Source organism: Odontesthes bonariensis, chromosome 24 (assembly GCF_027942865.1).
Source record: "Odontesthes bonariensis isolate fOdoBon6 chromosome 24, fOdoBon6.hap1, whole genome shotgun sequence".
Classification (NCBI taxonomy): Eukaryota; Metazoa; Chordata; class Actinopteri; order Atheriniformes; family Atherinopsidae; genus Odontesthes; species Odontesthes bonariensis.
Window position 1 is genome coordinate 14,855,338 of NC_134529.1, and position 21,833 is coordinate 14,877,170.

General features: G+C 42.1%; 3 protein-coding genes across 3 annotated transcripts; all 3 read right to left on the bottom strand.

Annotated features, from left to right (window-relative positions):
• Positions 1–3,905: 3,905 nt before the first annotated feature.
• On the bottom strand, positions 3,906–7,438 carry eif2b2 (eukaryotic translation initiation factor 2B, subunit 2 beta). The gene is made up of 8 exons (XM_075458794.1): positions 7,157–7,438; positions 6,678–6,798; positions 5,681–5,832; positions 4,771–4,934; positions 4,585–4,680; positions 4,369–4,506; positions 4,226–4,292; positions 3,906–4,094 (listed from the first exon to the last, which is right to left on the bottom strand). Exons 1-8 carry the CDS (start codon positions 7,326–7,328, stop codon positions 3,937–3,939), a joined length of 1,068 nt encoding a protein of 355 aa, XP_075314909.1. The 5' UTR covers positions 7,329–7,438; the 3' UTR covers positions 3,906–3,936.
• A 693-nt stretch (positions 7,439–8,131) lies between these two features.
• tmed10 (transmembrane p24 trafficking protein 10) lies at positions 8,132–13,807 on the bottom strand. The gene is made up of 5 exons (XM_075459003.1): positions 13,571–13,807; positions 12,558–12,678; positions 12,156–12,229; positions 9,616–9,742; positions 8,132–9,416 (listed from the first exon to the last, which is right to left on the bottom strand). The coding sequence occupies exons 1-5, from the start codon at positions 13,745–13,747 to the stop codon at positions 9,295–9,297; spliced, it is 621 nt and encodes a 206-aa protein (XP_075315118.1). The 5' UTR covers positions 13,748–13,807; the 3' UTR covers positions 8,132–9,294.
• A 5,146-nt stretch (positions 13,808–18,953) lies between these two features.
• Positions 18,954–21,409, bottom strand: LOC142375361 (protein c-Fos-like). The gene is made up of 4 exons (XM_075459360.1): positions 21,100–21,409; positions 20,463–20,690; positions 20,247–20,354; positions 18,954–20,128 (listed from the first exon to the last, which is right to left on the bottom strand). Exons 1-4 carry the CDS (start codon positions 21,235–21,237, stop codon positions 19,469–19,471), a joined length of 1,134 nt encoding a protein of 377 aa, XP_075315475.1. The 5' UTR covers positions 21,238–21,409; the 3' UTR covers positions 18,954–19,468.
• Between the last annotated feature and the right edge of the window lie 424 nt (positions 21,410–21,833).

Genomic DNA, 21,833 nt, shown 5'->3' on the forward strand with positions numbered 1-21,833 from the left:
ATAGTGTCTGTGGTCATCAGTCTCAGGTAAAAAGTGCCAAGAAAGCAGCACAAACAAGCAGAGTCGTAGCTCAGAGGGTCAATAAACTGCTTTGGGACTCGGAGATCTTATGTTCGAGTGCAGCTTAAAGAGTTTAAATGTCTCCAGGTTTTAGAGGCCAAAGTAAAGAGTGAATAGCTTTAAGTTGTAAAGTTTCATTCTCTGATTTAATGGCTCAAACTGTTACTGAGCAGCTTTAATTTGTCAAGATGAGGGATCAAAGCTCTTAAAGAAATTAACTCTACAGTTCAGCATCCGAACAGAAGAATAGAACCAGCTCAGAAAGGAAGCTGAAGCTGTGATTTGGTGGTTCAGGCAGACACAGAGCAGCTTCTGGAAGCAGAGGGAGGGGGTTCAACTCCTGTGGATGCTGATGGCTTTTAGAAAAGGAAGGGCAGGTTGTTCAGCTCAGAGTAGGGTGGGATTTTTGAAGCCGAAATGAAAGGAGAAACTTTAGGATTCAACAGCTCAGGCTGTTGGATAAAAAACTTTGAGCCTCTCAGAACGTGGAAACTATGATTACAGGACTTTTAAAGTTCAACAAAGTTGTTCAGAAAGAGTAGCTCAAAATGATGGGATGCTGCCTGGGGTTGGAATCATTATGGGTTCAATTCCCTCAAGTGCTCTGTGGGCTTCCAGGTTTTATTCTTTAAGGAATCGAATCATCATTTCTTTCAGGGAGAGAGACCAACAATCAAAGTAAGGTTTGTGTGAAAGATAGCTCAGATTGATAAAACAGTGAGGTGGAGTTTGGGAGATAAATCAGCAACGCTGTGTAGCTAACAATGTAGCTATGATCTGTATATAGTTTACACTGTTTACTTTGATTAGTTTGGTAGCGGTACCTGTCGATACGCGCCTAGTTTCCCTTTCACATTACAAAGAGACTGACCTATCCTTGTGCGTTTTCAGGTGCCTGATGAAGTTGGACCTTGTTGAGCCGGCATCATTTATCCTGATAGCACACACTTTGCAAGTTGCTTGTTTGCTGTCTGTGTGAGGTCCGTTTAAAGATTCTAATGTTGCCAGGCAACTCCACTCTGGGAGTTTCAGCCAAGGAAACATTTTAAATCTTCTAAACCCAAAAAAGAAAACAAAGGGAGGCACTCAGGTTCGTTGAAGATGAGGCAGAGACGCAGTTTAGAATGCATTATCCAAAAGATCCAAAGAAAGGGGACCCAAGGAGCACCACACGTGAAACAAGTAAAAGTGAAGCAAACTCAAACGACATGCAAAACACAATCCACCACCGTAGCCTCAGCACATGAATGGGTGGAGATGAGAGCAGCAGGTTAAAAATAGAAAACTAAACCAAAAGTAATACAGAAAGAAAAGAAAACACCTAAGGTGGCTCCTTGTCACGGCCGAGGTGCCCTTGAGCAAGGCACCGTACCCCCATGCTCCCCGGGCACTGTGAAGGGCTGTCCACCGCTCCAGTATATGGCATCTGTCTCTATGGGTGTGTGACTCTGTGCATGTGCATGTGTGTCAACAGGTGCCAACCTGGATGGGTTAAAAGCAGAGGACAAATGTCGTGTGTATGCATGTACGAATGACCAACAAATCTGATCTTAATCTTAATTCAATTCAAGCAACAAAAAAAACTATAATATAAAACACTGATAAATGGCTTAACTAAAGCTCTACAGAATCACAAATGGGGAGAATAACAAATTGACAAAACACGGATGATTAACAAAGGATCCAAACAAATGAGTACCGCCTGTCTCTCATACACACACAGTTAAAATGTGGCTTGACCCAGATAGGAGACCCACAGCGAAGCCCGCAAAACGAAGCAACGAGGCAGGGGCAAAACAAAGCAAACTCACAAAAACAAGGCCCAAGCAAAGCCAAAGACCAAGCAGCAGTTGTCTCTCGCAGGTTAGCTGGTGTGCTGCTGCTGCTCGGTTATAGAATAGAATAGAATGCCTTTTATTGTCACTATACAAGTATGAGATTAAAAGCATCTCCTTTCTCAGTGCAGACATGAGCATATGAAAAATATAAAATATAACAATTTTAGACATAAAAGAATAAAATATAGTACAAAAGGGGTGGGAATTGTCCTTGACAATGTTTTCTCCTCTGCTGAGGCAACGGGAAGTGTAGATGTCCGTCAGGGAAGGGAGAGGGCAGCCAATGATTTTCTGAGCTGCCTTGACTACCCTCTGAAGCCTCTCCCTATCTGCCATGGTGCAGCTGCCGTACCATACTGTAATGCAGTATGTTAGCACGCTCTGGATGGATGAGCGGTAAAAGGTCAGCAACAGGTTGGAGTCTAAGTTGTGCTTCCTGAGGACTCTCAGGAAGTGAAGCCGCTGCTGAGCCTTCTTGATGACCGCTTTGGTGTTTTCTGCCCAGGAGAGGTCGGCGGAGATGAGGATGCCGAGGAACAGAAAAGAGTGGACCCTCTCCACTCGCTCGCCGTTGATGTAGAGGGGGGCAGGGTTGGTGCTGTGCTTCCTGAAGTCACCAATGATCTCCATGGTTTTCTTGGTGTTCAGAGCCAGGTTGTTCTCTGAACACAAGTCTGTCAACTTTAGGACCTCCTCTCCTCTCTATAGGCTGCCTCGTATCCTTTGCCCTGCAATACAAAACAGGCACGAGCACCTCACCATGGCTGGACGAGGAAGCCAAAGCCACAGCGCTACATACCAGTCAGGCCGATCAGGTCCGCCCAATATATTTTTACAAATTCTGTTAAAAATGTCGGTTTACGTATTATTGTGTGCCTAAATGCAATATGAATGATATACACTACATTTCCCACGTACTGGCATTCATTCACCGGCGAATTTCCGCAGACAGTCGTTTCTGTCATGGGGCGCTGGTCAGAGCCCCCAGCAGTGCAGCCAAACAGCCAATCGTGTACTGTTGCCAGGGCAAATTAATAAATATTTGGCCTATCAGTGTCGCACAATTTTATGGTCTTGGGGCACTGGAAATATTGCCCCAACAGCAGATTTCAGGTTAAAAAAGCAAGAGATTGAGTGCAAGTCATGGCTGACAGGCAGTGGAATAGCCAATGCACTTTTCTGTTTTCCCTGCATTATTTCTAAAAGTGACAATTGTGATTTAACGTGGACAAAGTCAGGACAAACCGACTTGAAACACCTCTCCGAACGCATCAAGAAACATGAACAATCAAGAGTTCATATGGAAAACTGCGTCAAACTAGCTGCGCTCGGAGCTGTGCTAAAACTCCCAGAATGCCTCAGATCAGCTGTAACACTCAGTGCATTTAAGTCCAGGTTGAAGACAACCCTATTTTCAGCTGCATTTGAATAAACTCAAAACTTAATCATATTTCAACTACTAATTTTATCTATTGTTCTTATTCCTTTCTTTTTGTTTAAAAATTAAATCATGCTTTTTATTTCTACTGTTTTAATGCATCTGTAAAGCACTTTGAATCACCTTGTTGTTGAATTGTGCCATACAAATAAAGTCGCCTTGCCTTGCCTTGCCTTGCCTCGGAAACAGTAGCAGCGCAGCTGGATGACGGACACCGCCTGATTAATTATTCCCAGTAAAAACATTCATAAAAACGGCTGCACTGCTCGCTCAACAGCACCTCCTGCTGGAGGACAGCTGATCAGCCTCACTGAACGCTTCTTTTCAGGTTTTTATATTTTATATTTCTTGTGCAGAATGTAGAGGTTTATGAAGGAGTGTTTCTTTTCAAAGTGCAATAACCTCTAAAAGTTTTCTCTATCAACACCAGGCATTTCAAATTTCTGAAACCACTATTTTTCAAGACTGTTCAGCTCCTGCGGGACTAGAAATATTTTACGTACATTTCAAGAAAGAGTGGAAAATTATACCAGATTATTACAAACGGAAAAAAAACACAGCATCAATCATTTAATTTAATTCATTTATTAATTACACTGACTAAAGCTCGTGGTCCTCTGGGTGGTAAAGCTCGCTCATCAGTCGATAAATATATGACGGCGCATGTCCTCCGATGTTAGAGATAAACAGTGTGATGAGCTCGGGAGGGACGTAGTCAAAAACCGGACAGTGCACGTTCACCTTCGACAGGATCTCACCTGTAATGGAAAAGATAAACTGTGACTTCTTCAAAATATAACTCAAGGATATTATTCTGCAAAAGGTAAAGTTTTAATTTGAAGGATCAAAAGTAGGAGCATGTTATGCAAGCGTTTTGTTGAAAAGATACCTTCAGTGAAGGGAAGCACCTCATGTGGTGAAACAAACTTATGGAAGGTATCCTCTTCATTTGGGAACTGCAGACAGAAAATAGTTTCATCATTTGCATTAAAAGTAAAAAGTAGAAATCTAACAGACTGGAGTATTTCTTACCTGAGGTGAGAGCTTGAACATTGGAGCGCAGACAATAAGTGGTGTTGAATGGTGCTTGGCTGCAAGGGCGAGGGTGTGCGTCCCGTTGACGGCCCTCAAACCCCCATTAGCAAGAACTGTCTGCGTACCGATGATGACCTGCAAAGAGATGATCACGCAGGTTAGCCTGCATGCCCTCATGGGACCATCTTTTAATCTTCTGTTGGGGGTAAATACCTTATTGACCCGAGACATGACTGCAAATATGGCAGCGTCTGCAATCACAGTCGTTTCGATGCCAGCTTTTGATAGATTTGTTGCCATTTCATGTCCCTGTTAGGAGGGGAACCAAAATAGTAAGTGTGTAATGTCTTTCGACACAAACAAATTGCATTTCTTTCCTCTTTGAGGTGCATGAGCTACCTGACAGAAGGGAGCACACTCTGCCACGATGACATGGAACTTGCGTTTGCGTGCGGCGTCTTTAAGGAAGGCCTCCACTGTACGCGAGCGCCCGACTGTCATGATGACCTCATTGGAGTGGATATGCTCCAGGGCCTGCATGGCAATGTTGTCAGTTGTTCCCTCTGAAAAAGGCAACAGTGACAGGGCAAAAAAAAAAAAAAAAAATAAACTTTTTAAACTCATTCATTTTGCTAAAAGGGGACATATTGTTGGAAAAGAAAAATCACTTCCTGACCTTGAGAACACATATTTGGGTGTATGAAGTCAACTCAGAAACTGCAAAAGCACAACCCTGACATTTTGTTTGACAATTTCCTTACAGTGAGCATAAATATAATTTACTCAATGATGTATTTTTTGGAATGTTTTATATCGCTGCTTTATGTTGGCATTTACCCATTTATCAGTTAATCCAGCATCAGTACCACAACAGCCAGTTCCACACATGACTCGCGGAAAATTAAACCTAAAAGAGTGACCAGTACCAACTGGACTTTATTTCTGGCATAAAATACGTTCATATACTCATCGATAACAAGTTGGTGAAAGTTGGCGTCCTTCGGCCGCTATTTAGATCAATCGAGATCTGCGTATATCTATATAACGAGAGTGAACGGGGCACAGACAATACAGCCTCTAAAAAAGGCAATATCTGTTTTTATTTCACCAATACTTAAAGACGAATGAATTAATGAACGCATACTATTAGTTAGTTCAGAGCTGCCGTGTTGTTGTTATTGGGGGCTTTCTACACCCGGGTCACTTGGGATAAAGTCATCGACGCGCGCCGCTGCAGCACAGCTTATTTACTTCGTGCTCTGTGACGGTCGGCTATCGAACAAACAAACAAAACAAAACAACAGCTCACCCAGCTCAGTCAGTAGCTCATTGATGGCCTCTATGACGTTGGCCTTGAGGGGAGCGAAATGCTGCCTGAAGTTCTCCTCACTGAGCCCTCCAGAGGTCAGCAGCTTGTGGAGAGACTCCTGCTGGTCTGCCTCTTCACTGCTACCACGAGACCTGAAGGGAGAAAATTAACAACAACAAGAAGAAAATTGAAAAATAAATAACAGGAATCGGTTAAAGTCAAGCTACTATGCATAAGTGCTAAATTTCTAACATTGTGTGGTGGAAAGGCTATAAGTGGGACAGCTGTAGCTCAGGATGTACAGTGGTCGTCTTTCAGTTGGAATATTGGTAGTTTAATCCCCAACTTGAGCAAGATATTGAGCAAGTTACTTTGGATAAAAGCATGTGGTGAATCAATGGAATAAACCTGCAATTCTAAGCATGAATCTTTCTGTATGCACCTCACACAGATCACTCGTAACACTGGAAATGTTGAATTAAGTTCGACAGGCTCCTCGAGACATAAGAAACCAACTAAAATTAAATGTGTGAACACCCAGCGAGAATAGTTGCTGCCTGGGTAACAACCAATGGGCATCCACTTCAATTTAGCCTAATCAAATTTAAACTAAGTGAGGTTCAATACATTCACTTGTTAAGGTCTCAACTTCCAGATACACACTGTTCACAGTTTATGAACCTGTTGTGGATAACAGACTTAAGCAAAGCAGATCGTATAAAAGTAAAGACACAGCAGGGTATTATGATGAGAGATCTTAACAAAAGGAAAATGTTTGAAGAGAGATGTAACAAGGAGCTAAAATTTTTAATAACGGTTAAAAAAAAAAAGAATTTATAATTAGGGTAGAACTTTTTAGGCTTGGATGGAAAATAGGGAGCTGTCATAAATTGGATTTATAGTATTAACCGTTTTGGAAACAGGGATGTGTAACCTTTCCAGTTCAGAGATTGATCTTCAGTGGCTGTCCTTCTATTAGACCTGTAAGGTTCCTCACCTGGCGTACTCCTCTCTGATGATCTTCAGCACCCTTCTGATCATTTTACCAACTGTGGTCTCCGAAGGCTGAGCGGCAGACATTCTCCTCCCCTCTTTCCGGATTATTTCCATCAAATCGCCTGAAAAAAGAAAACGTTCAGATGCCACAGATGATGACAACTGAATCCCGTGGCTTCTCGCGTCTTTACCGTTTTTAATAAAGATCCAACATGCCTGTATAAACATGTTACAATAAAGATACTAATTATACTGAGCAAAATATTTAATTTGAGACTTCACTTAGCTGTATTAAGACTACCATACTGCCCACTCCCATGATTCAATCCTTATCCTTCAAACCAAAAGTTGACATCAAACTGCTACCAGACTCTTGGCAGCTGTTGCAACAGCTGTTCAACAGCCAAGACAGATTTTCATATTACTTTAATGCTCCCTTGTTATGTCAGAATCAAATGTAAACAGGGTAGCATGAAGCACCTGCGCTGCTCCACCGGGCCTGGGCTGTAATTTTTCGGAGCAGGGCCGTCGTTTCTCGGGCTGTTTCCGACGAGGCCCGCAGAGGTCCCATCCCGCTGCCTCCACGCTTCAGGTCGGATAGAAAAGCTTCGACTCTCTCCGTCAGGTCTGTTTCTTTGTACGGGCCGGGCATGGTTGTTATTAAACCCGCCTCGGTGTCAGTATAAGAACTAAAAGTGTTCCCAGCATAAACTATTTCGACAGGGAAATGCTTGTGAATTACATCCGGGTAACTATGCTCATGCTTCTATCTGATTGGTGGACTGCTCCACATGGTATTGCATCAACGTTACAGTGCGTGACAGCAAGCCGCAGGGATCAAATTGCCGTTGTGCAAAACAATTTACTACGAGTAAAGCTTTCGTTAACTCACCACAAATGATGGCCTTGCTCTGGATTTCACTCGTCAAGTGTCTGCACAGAACAGCCTGACAACCCTCGTGTTTCTCTTTGACAACATTGAGGCAAACTGTTATGAAATCAGAGATAATATATTGATTAATTTAATCAATTTTGAACATTTCTATTCTGACTGTGAATACTCTTTTAGATAATATGTGCTATTGAAAATAGTACATGTGGAAGTTCTTGACCAGCTGTAAAGCAGTTATTTTACTGTCAAAACTAATGTAGTCCAATGCAGTCATTTGTAATTTCCTTTAAATGGACGTGTTCGGTATTTTGGAGGCTTTATTTAGTGGTGCAGCATAACAGTAACTATAGTGGTGCATTAATATCCTAATAAATAAAAAAAAATGAATTATTCTTGAAGATAGGGAATCATTTGCCCTTATATTAGCTATAGTTGGAAATCCTACTCTCATTAAAGGCTCCAGAAAACAGTGAAAAGTACTAGATTATTAATTAAAAGGTATACATTAACTTTTCTTTATCTTGAAAACTAGGAACCAGTAACATACACATGACCCACGTAAATCCATCCAATATTTTTATTGAATAAAAGCCCAACACAAATTTACAAAATTTATCAGTCAACATAAAAATCATTGACCGCGCACAACGCGCATGTTCATTGTTAAAAATGTACCCAGGACAGCCTTAATTAATCCCCGTCAAAAACAATATGAATATCTGCAACCACCCACACTCATGTGACCCAAGCCTCAAAACATCTCAAAGGAAAACAACGCTGGATGGATCTGCAAGTACTGTTATCGGAAACAAGAATTCACAAGAAAAAATTAAGTGTACCAGTGTAAAGAGAAGGGCATATTGTTTGGATAGCTTTTTCCATTCTTGTCACAACCACCAACCACTGCGCTCCCGACAAGAGAAACTTGCATAAATATATATATGTGTGAGTATTATGATACAAATCATGTGGGTGTATGAACAAGATTTTTGGTTTCTGGATACTTTTGATGGGCGTTTCAAAAACAACACCTGAACATGCGAGAGCTCAAAGAAGTGACCTAATTTACAATTAAGAGAATATCACTCTGCCAACTCAAAACCTCCCAGAAATATACCAGTAGAAGCAACTAAGTGGCAATTACGATATGAAAAACTAAGGACAAGGTTAAATTTAGCTACTGAACACGTATGCAAATTAAGTGACAACACAGAAGTTCAGTGGTTGCAAATTGTCTTAAAGTAACAACAAACCACATTTTCAAAGAGCCTTCACTTGATAAAAGGGCACCAAGGATCTAGTTTTGCTTGGCATGACAAAGAATGTGTATATCAACAGAAGGGCAAAGACATTCACTCATGGCACATCCACATTCACTCAAACTGAGCTCAAAACCAAAAAGCCACGGTTCAACTGATTGACGGAATAAGTTCTTATTGAGTAAGTCGCAACATTCAAAGACAGTGCAGAAAGAAACGTGAACAGCTACACGTCCTCCATGCCTCGCAGTGCATTTCTCCCTGCAGAGCTTTTCATGTTTCAAACCACTGAATAAGCAGGTGAATCTTTTCTTGGTGCTTTCTCTCGACCTTGAAAACTAGATTTTGAGCCCCTCAACCCCACTTGCTGTTGTTTGCTGAAGCTAGTCCAAGGAGGGTGGATGCTGGGATGTGTTGGCTGACCGGCAGGCAGCGGTCCCTCGAGGCTTTGAGCCGGAGGAGTCGCTCTACTCGATCAGCTTCTTTGCCTTGAAGAAACGCCGCAAGTAGAAGACCTGCCATGTAGCCAGCCCGATGAGACAGCACATGGAGAATACACTGAAGTACAACACACGCGTGTTGGTGGACTCTGAAGTGGTGAGAGAGACGAGTCATGTTACTGGGCCACGAGTTAGACTTTTGTCAACACAATGAATTACAATTAAAATTTCCATTAGTTTTATTTCCTTTAAATCCTTCCTAAGACAACAGACCATCTGCTATCAGTTAATAATTAGAAGATCAACAAATTGCTCCTCGCTGATCAGGTATGTGCTGTGCCTTCATACCATTGGTGTCCCGCATCTCCTCTTCTCTCTTCTTCATATAAGCAAAGTCATTCACGATGGACTCCGACAGGTCTTCCAGTCGCCTCAGCTCAACCTCAAGAGGTTTCAGTTTTTCCACTTTTGCAATCTGGAGGGACAAAACAGAGGCTACTGAAACAACCGAATGACTCGTATGCAAACGGCAGAAATGGGTAAAGTAATTCATCATTTGTCCAGCAGGGGTCACTCTTAAGCTGCGAGTGCGTTAAACACAGTGCGTTAAACTCTGCCCTGCATTCCTGCTCACATCGGAAGGCGAGAACGCTGCCATTTGAACTCTGTGTGAACCGGAGCAGTCCTACCCAAGACCGTTTTGTGGCGAGCTCACAAACAACAAGTCAAACTGTTTAAAACTAATCATTTTAAAAATTGTTCTGAAAAAAAAAAATTCAGGTCAATTCACCTACATAACTTGGATATTCTACATTATAGCACAATCCTCCTTTCTGTTAAGGAAAAACTTCTATATAATATAAGCAGCAGCAATCAATTAGCATGTATAGCTTATGAAGAGTTCATTTGGCATTAATCTTACTGGAAAATGTGACATCAAACTTTGGAGACTGGAGAACCACATCTCAGACAACCGGATAATGCCAAAGGAAAATCACTCGGATCCACAGTTTTACAGACTGAAACTCTTGTCAGTGTTCAACACTTCCAGGGAAAATGGTCATTGCACAGAAAGCTTTTAACAGAGATTAGAGCCACAGAGACTGCGATAAAAGTCAAGGAGAAACAATATAAAACAAGATTAAACATGGATAATATCACATAACCGATAAGATTCCATACGTGAAACAAAGGCAGGAAACGCTACCATTGCAGATGGAAACTAATGTTAGCGATAGCTGGGTTAAAGTAATGGAGGTCCTGAGTCACTGGTGTGTTTCAAGGTTTCTTTTGGCTCCAACTCTATGTTTGGAAAAACAAAGTGTGCCAAAAGGTTTTATTTTTCTATCACCTTGGTTGGGTTTATCACAGCTTTCAAAATTACTGGAAGGTAACAACAACTGGGGTAAATGTTATGGTCGAGGAGAGTTTGTGCCGCGCTGACTGATGGTCAACATAATTTGTGTCACCATCAATATTTCTTATGTGCATCTTGAAGCAGCCCATTAGAAATGGTTGACTGAAACGGCAAAATTTTGAGATTCTCCAAACAGAATGCTCTGACCACCACTGTCACGAAAGGCTTAGACCCTCCCCCGCATGTGTCCCTTTTGTCTGCAATTTTTGTTTCACTTTTGTTTGACCAACCATGTCTTAATATGCATGTGTACTCTGACCCCGCAGGTGTGTGGTACTTAGTTTTGTGGATTTTCTGTTTCGTCATCATTTCTATCTTGAAGTTTTAAATAAAACATCCAAATCACAAAAACAAAGACCCCTATGGTCCACTAATACTCATTATATGCAACAATTAAGCTAAACTATCCAGCCAACAGGTTACCCCTCAGTCCGTGTGACTGACCACTTTGCAATAAATATGTATAAACTCCAAACATATCTAATAATGTAAGTTTAATACTTAATTTCTCTTTTGATATGGAAAAAAATGACCTTAATTATAACTATAAATGTTCAATGTGGTCTGAATAAAGTTCAAATGTAAAGAGCAAAATAAATACGTAACTGCTTGCATTTGTCAAGCTGAGATTTTATGATGAAATCTTTTAAGTAATCACTCCACTGAAAACCTTGCAAATTTGTCCAGAGTAATGGATCCACTGACGTAGGAGACACACGCGCAGCTTCAGCTCCACACTCCTGCCCACAGACAGGAATGCCCTCGCGAGCTCCGAACATCCACCGACGCATTCGTCTCGATGAGCAGAATGGAAGGTTCGCACATTATGTGTGGGTGGGGAAGGTGATCCTCAGCTCAGTGACTTATCATTTCGGTACTTACTGAAATTTGCCGGAGGCAGCCACATTCTCAACAGGACTCCAAAATAATGTTATGATGCACAACATTCGGTCACTATATTTTCTGACGTAAACAGTTCATGATTCTCACGCTCTGACAACGGAAACAAAGGCACCACTTATGTTGCGATAACGAGCAAGTAAATGAGTGACTGGACCTGATTAACAAACTTACTAACAAACATTGATTTACTAAAAAAATATTCTGAATTATTTCAATATTGAGCAGCATTTAGAGGGAAGTGGTTTACATATCTTCGGTATCTTTTCATTCCATCGAATAAAATGCTGTTAAATGAGGGATGTTATACCAACTTGAAGTATTTAATTTACTGGACATTTGAGCACCAGCCAGGACTTCAATCATCATTGAAAATATTGGCATTTGATTAAAAAGATCCTTTAACCTTCTAATTAATCAAGCGGGGAGGACTCAAAAACAGTTTCCTGGAAAATCCCTGCCGCATTATCGATTTCCTACGTGCAGTGAGCTCGTCTACAATGCACTTCTTATTTTGGCATGTAGCTCATTCCACAACAGCAAGCGGACACTTCAGCCACCCGACTCTTACCTCTTCGTAGTTTTTGGCCTCGACACCATGCTTCATGTCCAGATTGACCAGCTGGTCAGGCACTCTTCCAGTTCCTGCAGATTTTCATATCGCATACGTTTCAGTGAAACACAAAATTCAACACAGGGTTGACATAATGCACTATGTAAACAAACACAGCACAGTTGCTTTCTCCTCATTACTCAAGATGTCTTTAATGTTCTTCAGAATCACTGATCACATAAATCATTTCTATCAAGCTGCATGTCCATAACCATAATACAAAAGTTATTTATTGCACGTATAATCTTTCTATTTGTCTAAGATTGCCTCCAAACTAAATGCCTTTGGTGTATGCATACTTAAATCATGTATAATGGAGTTTTCTGTGAGCTGCAGGGTTGTTAGGATTAACACACTTACCCATGGGCGACTTGCTTTCAAAGCAAACCTCAAACATGTCATAGTCCTCTGTGGTGAATGCAAACTTTCCTTTTGTTGCATCTTCCTTGGAATAAAGAGTGTGGCTGGAAGAGTCTGTGATCTACAAAGTTACATAAAATGATTTTATAAATAATAGCTGAGCAGACCGTTACAGAATGAAGTGCCAATATTTTCATACAAGTGATTTGGGGTCATTTTTAAAGACAATCTTTTTTGTGGTTCAAGGATCTCCAATGCAAAATTTACTTAATCCCCCAAAATGCCTGCGAATTAAATCATATCACATAGCCAGTGTTTTGCAGTTATAACATCTGTCTACATTGCATACAAAGCATTGAACTGGCAGCTGTTAGAAAAAGGACGTCACCACCTTTTCATAAAGGCATTTTTCTGTGATGTTACAACGTGAGGACCGACGCCCTTGTCTGTTATAAGGGGACAATCTTGAGACCTGCTTAGTTTAAATAATTTGTCATACAAGCTGCAGTTGACGTGTTAGTAGCTAACGCCGCTAGCTTGTCTTAGCCAGCTGAATGGACGGTAAGACTGACGTGTAACAGCAGCAGAGCCGACACGATGACACCAATGAAACCATTTTAAATAAGACACACAAATACTATGAAGTAAATGCACACAACTGGTGATAGAGCAGGTGTGTTTTTATTTGGCAATTATTGTTTGAGTTAAAAGGCAAATTGCGTTCAAATAACCAAACAGAAAAACGTTAGCGAGTACTGACGACTGCTAGCTAGCTTATTAGCTGGTAAAAGCAGGAAGAAGAGGTATCCGGGCCTAGCCTAGCATCAATGCTAACAACAGCTGCGACACATTTCACTTGCTCCCATTGACAGTTTAACCATCACTTATTACAGGAAACGACTTGTAATTGTGGTTGCAACATGGCCTCAGCAAAGGCGCATAACGAAACAAGCGTTTACGGCCTCAGTAAACTTGGTCGAGTTAAGCGTAGCTGGCCGCAGGTCTGTGCTCACCTTCAGATGAGTTTTGGTGTTCGCCTGTTCGGTGATCTCATACTCCCCCGTGACGAGGACGTCTTTATGGATCTCCTCTCGTAAACACTTTCTTGAGTTGACCGGTAAAAAGAATGAAATTGAAAACACCGATTCAATAAGAACCGGTAGCAGCAGTAGCGCAGTGATTCGAGCCATGGCTACCAGAAACCGACCGACCAACCAGCCCGTGCCAGCTAACCAGCTTAACACCGAGCTCCAGCTCCCACAACCGGTCTCACTAAGAGCTCCAGCGCCGCCCCTGACGTGGAGTGTAAACTACGCTCCGGTCCATCCGCAAAGTCCAGATGTCAATTGAATAAATTCGTTTGGCCCCCGTAAAGCTTTTGACACATGATTAATTTTGCAACTTATGAAACATACTCATTGGTTGTGGTGTAGTGGCCAGTATATGAGAGTATACAAAGTACCCACTTATCTTTCAGTCAGCACCCAGTATACGCACATCTAAATCCCCTCTGATGTACGTTTTTTTTTCTCCCAGTGATGACAAGAGAAGAACCCTCCTTCTATGTTTGGTTTAACGTACTCATTTAATGATGATGATTTCTCCCTTAAGTCAAGCAGCAAATACTTAAGGCAGTAAACTTAATGACTATCTATTAAAGTTGTTGTTGGATGTGCCATTTTGAAAAATAAAATGTCAGGCAAAGAGCACTTACTTCTTCAGGTGTGACTACATTGTGATGAGATTAGAGCATGGAAGCTATCAAGCCTACGTAAACAGAACCTGAAACTGTGCAAAATGGGAGAAAACCTCCTCTGGAGACATGTTTACCGTGGTGAGGAAGAGAGGAAAAAACTGATTGCAAGTATGGGGCAGGTTATATGTTGTTCTGGTGTAAACCAGAGGAGAAAAAAACTGTCTCCAGAAAATGTTCAGGTCTATGTGGATGAGCTAAGCCAGTTTTAAGTAAAGAATGTGCACAGAGACATGCCAGCATCTTTACATTTTATATTCATCATTAAAAGAGCAGGCCCACTGGGACACTCATTGTGATTTTTTTTTTTCTTATTCTATTTGAAACTTTTTCTTGTGCTGCTAACACAGAAGCTCCACCTCTTGATGCTGCCAAGTCCCTGTTTTTCCTTCATTATGCTCGTGTGTGGAATGTGCTGATGTTACGGATTGTTATGGAATCGGGCGCACATCTGCAAAGTCTCAATGCTAGAACTTGTTTTAAAGAGGAGGAGGCAGCTCGGGTGCAGTGGTTAGAATGCGGCTTGGCTTTCAGATTGTACAGCCCAAATCTTCAGCATCTCTGAATATGAACAGCTTGTTATAAAGTCATGAATATTTAATATTTCTCATTTTCACAATATTCTACATCAATGAAAATGTAAGACTAAATGGAATTTGCATTTCTGCCTATAGATCACGCTAGATTCGCGCTCCGTATGTAAGTTTCAACCCTCATGCCTCTTTTAAGATCATGCTGAGGAAGCACTGATTTTGAAGGGGATAAAAACTATTAAAATTGAAAAATATACACTTAAAATATTCTTAAAAATACACCATGTAAAAGTACTTCTTCTGCAGAGTAGCTACTCTGAAAGCATACATTTATACAGTTTCATATGGCTGGAGTATAAGCACTGATTTATTAACATGTATGGTATTACTTTTAAACGGTGGCTGGTAAAGGTGCACTTTGAATTACTTTGTGAATACTCTGTGAATTTCTCTTCCTAACAATGATAAACAATGACTAACAATTGTTATGGTTGAACAGGTTTGATATCATTCATCTGAATCCACTGTCTGTACCTGATGTCAGTAGCAGCTGAGTGACACATGCCTTCTCAAATCTTATACAGTAACAGGTACAAGCAGGCTCTCTGAGGGATGAGCTGAGCGTCAGATTTCTGGAGAAAGTTCAGGTGTGATCGGGAATGGCATCCTTTCTACACAAAGCTTAAAAGACATCCTATGAATCTCCACTCTTATCTCAGGGATAATTGAGTGCCAAATTTTGTAAGCAATAGGAGAAACAGTTTAAAATCTTTCTTTTTTTTTCTTTACAAAATAACTGAGCCACCTCAATGAAATTATTTTGAGGCAACCATAAGTTTTACACTATTCTGGTGGGAGTCTTACATAAACTGCTGATTTTTTTTTAACCTGGGCCCCCTAGTGGGTCTGAATGGCCATTTTTGTGAGACTAACGTTGAGTGGCAGTGTGTGGGAAGGCTTGTGCATACACATCAGTTCAAGGTAGTTGAAACCACAGCCCACTTTAATTTATTCTGCGGAATAAAGGGCAACGCTAGATGGGAAGTGGCTGGTCTGATTCTGAAACAGTCAAACAGCTGCCAGTTCTCTTACTGATGACTAAATATTTTATAAAGACATATATTCTATAATTGCATAATGATCCATCGTAAAATCCGGATTACTAAACAGACGTACGCTGTGTTGGCTGGGGGTATTTTGAACATCTCAAAAGCTAGTGTTTTTTCTCTCAACAGCTTATGGATAACCTAATTATATATGATGTAGCTGTCCAGTTTCCAGGGAAACATCCTTGTTACTGATCCCATGAGACACGACGAGGACACGCTGCTGTGAAGAGAGTGTGGCACTAGGTGAACAGTAATTATTGGACAGCGAAATCTCTCCAGTATTGTAGCTCAGCACGTCAAATAACCTCCGAGAATAGCATGTCACACACTCGCTGTGCTGCAGAGCTTTCAGACTGGAAAGGAAATCTATATTTTTTAACGTTTGAACTATTCTGAAATAAAACTAACACATTTAATCGTCAAAACCCATTGTGACTTATTGTGGGTTAATTATTTCACCTACAGTAGGCAACCTGTACGCCACTTGTAGAATTCCTCTCACTATCGATTGACCAACCTTTTTATTACTTCTTGGCTCCGTGTCAGAGTTGCACGCTTGCTTGACTTCCCAGTGTAAACTACTTCCTTAAAAAAAAAAGCCTGCTGACGCAAGTGTACACACCCTTCAACTAATTGCTGGCATTCTATGAGTGGTGCTCGTTATCTTCGAGAGACTGAATGGATAAACAAACCGAGACGACGTGCGCAGATAACAGCACAAATTCCAGACTGAGTTTAGACATAAATGTGCTTTGTCATGAACTGCAATGAATGACACACAGGTCTTTAGAAATGCCTGCATTGTGTCAGATGAACTTGCTCATGCCCATTGAACACCGAAAAGAAGCTCGTACAGATCCTTAACTGAGATTTGCTTCTCTGGGAGGGTGATTTGACTTCACTGTAAATGCACTACTGAATAACTGTCACCTTGTCCCCGCAGACAAAACAGACCACACGGGGGAAAACTGAAGTATTTGTGGTTTACTAAAGCTTTCATTTCCTCTCTCAACTGAAGAGAAGCACCAGGGGATGGGTTTCTGTGAAAACAAAGCCTAGCTGAGCACTTGTCGTCTCGGCTCTTTTATCGTCACCGTTCTCTCAATTACACGGAGGCAGGGATCTCTGTCTGTCTCCTTCCCTGCTGTCCTCTTCTGCTCATCGTTTTCTCCTCTCCTCTCCTCTCCTCTCCTCTCCTCTCCTCTCCTCTCCTCTCCTCTCGCCTTGCTTTATTTCCCTCCTCTCTTACTGTTGTCGGCGAACGCTGCCTGGTTACTCCCCTGGGTTGCAGCACCGACGCAGGTTGGCGTCACAGTGGTCTAATTTTACTGCTGTTGATGCTGATGTTAAAAGAAGCAATAGGCACCTGCTATTTCTGCAGCTACCCCATCTCCCTGGGCCCTGCAAAGAGATATTAATAGATATGTTTGGCACTGCATGGTCGCACATAGAAGCTCGTCCTTTGTTTTGTTTTTTTGTTTTTTATGAAGAAAAGGAGCTTTTGCTCAAGTGAAAAGGAAAACAAATACTCAGAATCTTGCTGTTATGCAACAGCAACAGCAAAATTAGAGGATCTGTTAAAGCACAGGTTCATCAAAGCATTTTAGAAGTGTTCTGCAAGCACGAGCAAGATAGTCCGTGAGCTTTCTAGTTGAATCACTCCAATTGTACCAAACATGTTCGATTTCAGGTTGGGCTTTGATGAGCAGGCCTGTGTCCACATAGGAAGCATAATGTGGTGTTGCACAAAAGGGTGTGACCACATTGGAAGGGCTCCTACGTCACAGCTGGTTAGTTATTGTGTGATACTAGTCTTCATAGGAGTGTGTCCCTTACACACCCATCACGCAATTCCTGTGCCATTGGGCAACCTGTCATCTGGTGATTCTGTACATGGTGAAATACTGTTAAAAGATTAAATGAGCAGGTGTGGTAAGCGAATGACAAGTAAAAGCGGTGGAGAAACCGCAAAAAAAAAACAAAAAAACACGAGTGTTTCACAAATGGAATAATTTCTTTGCTGAATGGAAAAAAAAACTCAAGATTACAATGACAATGAACTGCGTCTTTATAATATTTCAGGTTCTCTGCAGACCTTCACTTTTAATATATGATTGATGCACAAGCAGAGCAAAAGATAACACTCATGATCAAGTGTGTTTGCAAATTAGGTCAGGAGATCACCATATTTCCAATTAGATATCTATATCTGTGACCTTTTCCTAGACGTTTTCATGAGCTGCTGCACATCAAATTTATGTTGAAGCAGCCGATCGCAAAAGAGGTGCATGTAAAGAATCTGGGATTTTACATTTATCAGAATTGTTCTGGCTTGCACCGCGCTTTAACGGCTCGTCTCTGACTGACGTGTGACAGTTTGACGTGTTCACACGTTGTAAAGTGCACCACCTCCAGCACGCCGACGTAAATCGTGGTTGAAACGCCGCTTTCGGATGCTCTTGCGACTCCTCTTGAATGCGTGTAGCGTGTCTCGCAACGAGTTATGGCCTCAAAACGGAAGCAATGCAACATGTCTTCCTCTTTTCAGCGGACACGCCAACAGTTAAAGCGTCTTCCACTGTGAAGGAAATCCGCACACAAAGATGCGTGTGTTGTTTTTTTTTTGCGGAAGAACATGTCCGAGCCTCTCGCAGCGCAGTCTACTCTGCTGCCGTCAGACAGCAACAGCGGCTCCCCGTACAATTCTATATTTGGGCGAGGAAGTAAAACGTCATCACGCATGGCTTGCAAATTAGAAAAAGAAAAAAAATGGAAAGAACGCACTGACGTAAGAGCCCTGACGTACACTTAGCCTTGGCAACAGACGGAACAATAAATAGAGCTAGTGGAGGTGCAGGGAAAAATACTGCTATCCCTATAGGCTAATTTTAGACATGATCATAATTGTCTTTTGAAGGCTTGGGTCTCGGTTTGGCTGTTCTATCACACATACATATATTGAGCGTGAAAGGAGGGGAACAGATTCATTCACACAAATGACTGAATTTAAATATCTCTATCTTTTATTTACATGTCTTACAAACAACATTTGTCTATGCTTTCGGTGTAAAAAAATAAATTGAAATTTCATAAATTAAAAGCATTAATGTTTTCACAGAAAACCTCATACTCCGATAGACCACTCAGACCATGGTTAAGACAAAGCACGCCAGTTTCAAAGGTTCACAAACATTTCACATTCCATTGACCAGAAAAAACAAACTGGGTAAAATAATAACTATTGCTCCGAACACACATCAATACACAACGAGTTTTGTTATCTAGCACCATGAAATCATATAGGAACTCATAGAACGACTAGTTGGTATTAGTTGAAACATGCTTATTAACTTGCTACATTGGTGTAATAGGCAAGTATAGATAAAGGCAGATAAAAATCATAAATAATTTGCTTCCTGGTACAAGTCCGCTCCATAGCCCTGTGATCTGCACATCTATCTCACGTGTCAAGAAAATGTGCCCGATAGGAAGAATTTAATCTTTCAGGAAGAGTCTTTAAAGAGCCAGCAGGGTTGGTGAGCTGAGGGAGTCAGACGACTGATCGTTGCTGTTGCTTCCTCTCCTGTGTGCAGTGCCACAGGTGGGGAAGGTGTCAGCCTCTGGAAAGGTAAACGCAAATGAAGACGTGTAGGTGGTGCAGGCTGGAGTGCAGGTCACAACAGGTGTGCACAGGGGCTCAAAGTCAGTATTGTTGGTTGAGGCATGAAGCGGCTCCCAGTCCTGACTGGTGTAGAGGGAGTTGGACAGGTCAACCTCTGGCACTGACCGGGCCGTCTCCATCTCCGTCTTTGCCAACAGGTCCAGGGACTCCTCCAGGACGGAGGCCTCCAGGTCTATCATTTTGACCGTGCTGTCGGAGACAATGGCAGTGGAGAGGATGGAGCTGGTGCTGGAGAAGATGGAGTTGGAGGTTGAGGTGAAGGTTGGCTGGCTGGAGGTGATAATGGATGTCTCTGGCTGGGATGTCACGGCAGGAGAGAGGCAGGAGTGGGTGGGAGAGATGGAAGACATGGGGAAGTCCATCTCCAGCTCTGAGGGGATTTTGCAAATGGGTTGGTGGGCAGCCAGAATGAACTCAAGCCTTTCCTTCTCCTTCAGCAGGTTGGCAATGTCATTCTGCAGACCGGATTTTTCATCCTCCAGATGATCAGTTTCCTGCCAGGGAGAGAGAAAAAGAGGAAGTGGCATTTAGTTGGCTGTTGGATCACACTGCTATTAGCTCTGGCAGCAAAGACATTTTGATGAGCGACAGTAAATCTGGTGAGATACTTACAGCTTGCAGGGTGTCTGTGAGCTCTCGCCTCCTGTTGCGGCATTTGGCCGCTGCCTGCTTATTTCTCTCTCTGCGAACTCTTCGCTTCTCTTCCTCCTCAGAGTTTATCTGCACATAAATGAAAGCAAAGACGTTAGAGACTCCAGCTCTGTAAATGTACAGTGAAACTGAAAATCATTATGCAACACTTGGGGTACATGATCTGCTCTTAATCACCTGATCTACTCTGCCCCTCTTGGTAGAGCTGTGAGCTCTGGATGCTGCAGACTTCATGGCTGATCTGGGGTAGGCAGGGCTGGGGCTCAAGCTGTAGGGCTGAGCTCTGTGAGAAGGGGCCACTGAGGAGATCAAAGGCTGGACCATCCACTGCAGATCGGGGCTCTTCGAAATAGCAGTGACGGTGGGGATGAAGGAGGCACTTGATGCTGTCAGGTCAGTGAATTCCTGCAGGAAATAAAGAAATAAAGATCATTAGGACGTTTGTCTGGTTATTTATTATTTTATTTGCAGCAGAGGTTCTAAGAAAAGCCGGACTGTTTAAAAATATCCCTGTGATGTCAGCTATGACGTTACACGCTCTCTATGGAGTTTCCAGGTGGATGGATGAAGATTGTCTTGCGCTGTGTGCAGCGCAGGTCAACATGCTATTTCAAGTACAGCTTGACAGAAGCTGCACCTCTATGTCACGCATCCTACATCTGTCACTAACAAAACTGGCATCCAAGATGAATGAGTTTGAATATTTAGCGAATGTTATAATCAGCTTTCGCCCATCGCAGCAAATTATTGTATGCAACAACACATTGAAACGTCACATGTAACATGTAAATGTTTGATATTTGACTTGACATACCTGAGACTGGGGGGATCCCATGCTGGAGTAAGATCCTGCCGGAGACGGGTAGTATCCCAGATTGTCTGCCCCAGACGGGGAGGCGGTGCTGCAGCGCGAGGAAGAGTCGCACTCCGTGTTGAAAGCGGTGAACATCATCGTTCCCAGAAGAATTTTTTTTTTAAAAAAGAAGCAGGAAGATCCAAACAAACTCTGCTGAAGGTGGAATGTAAACTTGAGCTGTGGGAAATCCCTTCAGTAAGTTTGTTAGAAACTCTTTAAGGTGCTGCTCCCGTTTTCCTGTAGTCGTTGCTGTGCTACTCAAAGTTAAAGTGCCAACTCTGAGAGCTCAGAGCGCTTTTATAGCGGAGCCTTGTAGAATGACGTAGGTAAAGGGGCGTGTTCCATACCGGACCGAGTGGAGAAAACCAACCAAACACTCACATGACAACGCCGAAATAATATCCTACCACTCTTACTTCAGAACACCCGGTCAAACTTGACAACTTGAGGCATCGTTTTCTATATTTTAGTCGCGAAAGCGAAGAGTTTAGAATATTTTTAAAGCTGCTGTCAAGAAATGGAATATTCCAGAAACGGGATCCCCGAAACGTCATTTACCATATATGGTGCATCCTGTAAAAATGGGCGGATCTTGATGGGAAATGCACCATCTGAGATTGGCCGGGCAGCGACCTGACGTAATCTAAGACAACAAACACAGAGGCCGTTGTGAACACCGAGAAACTGGGTTG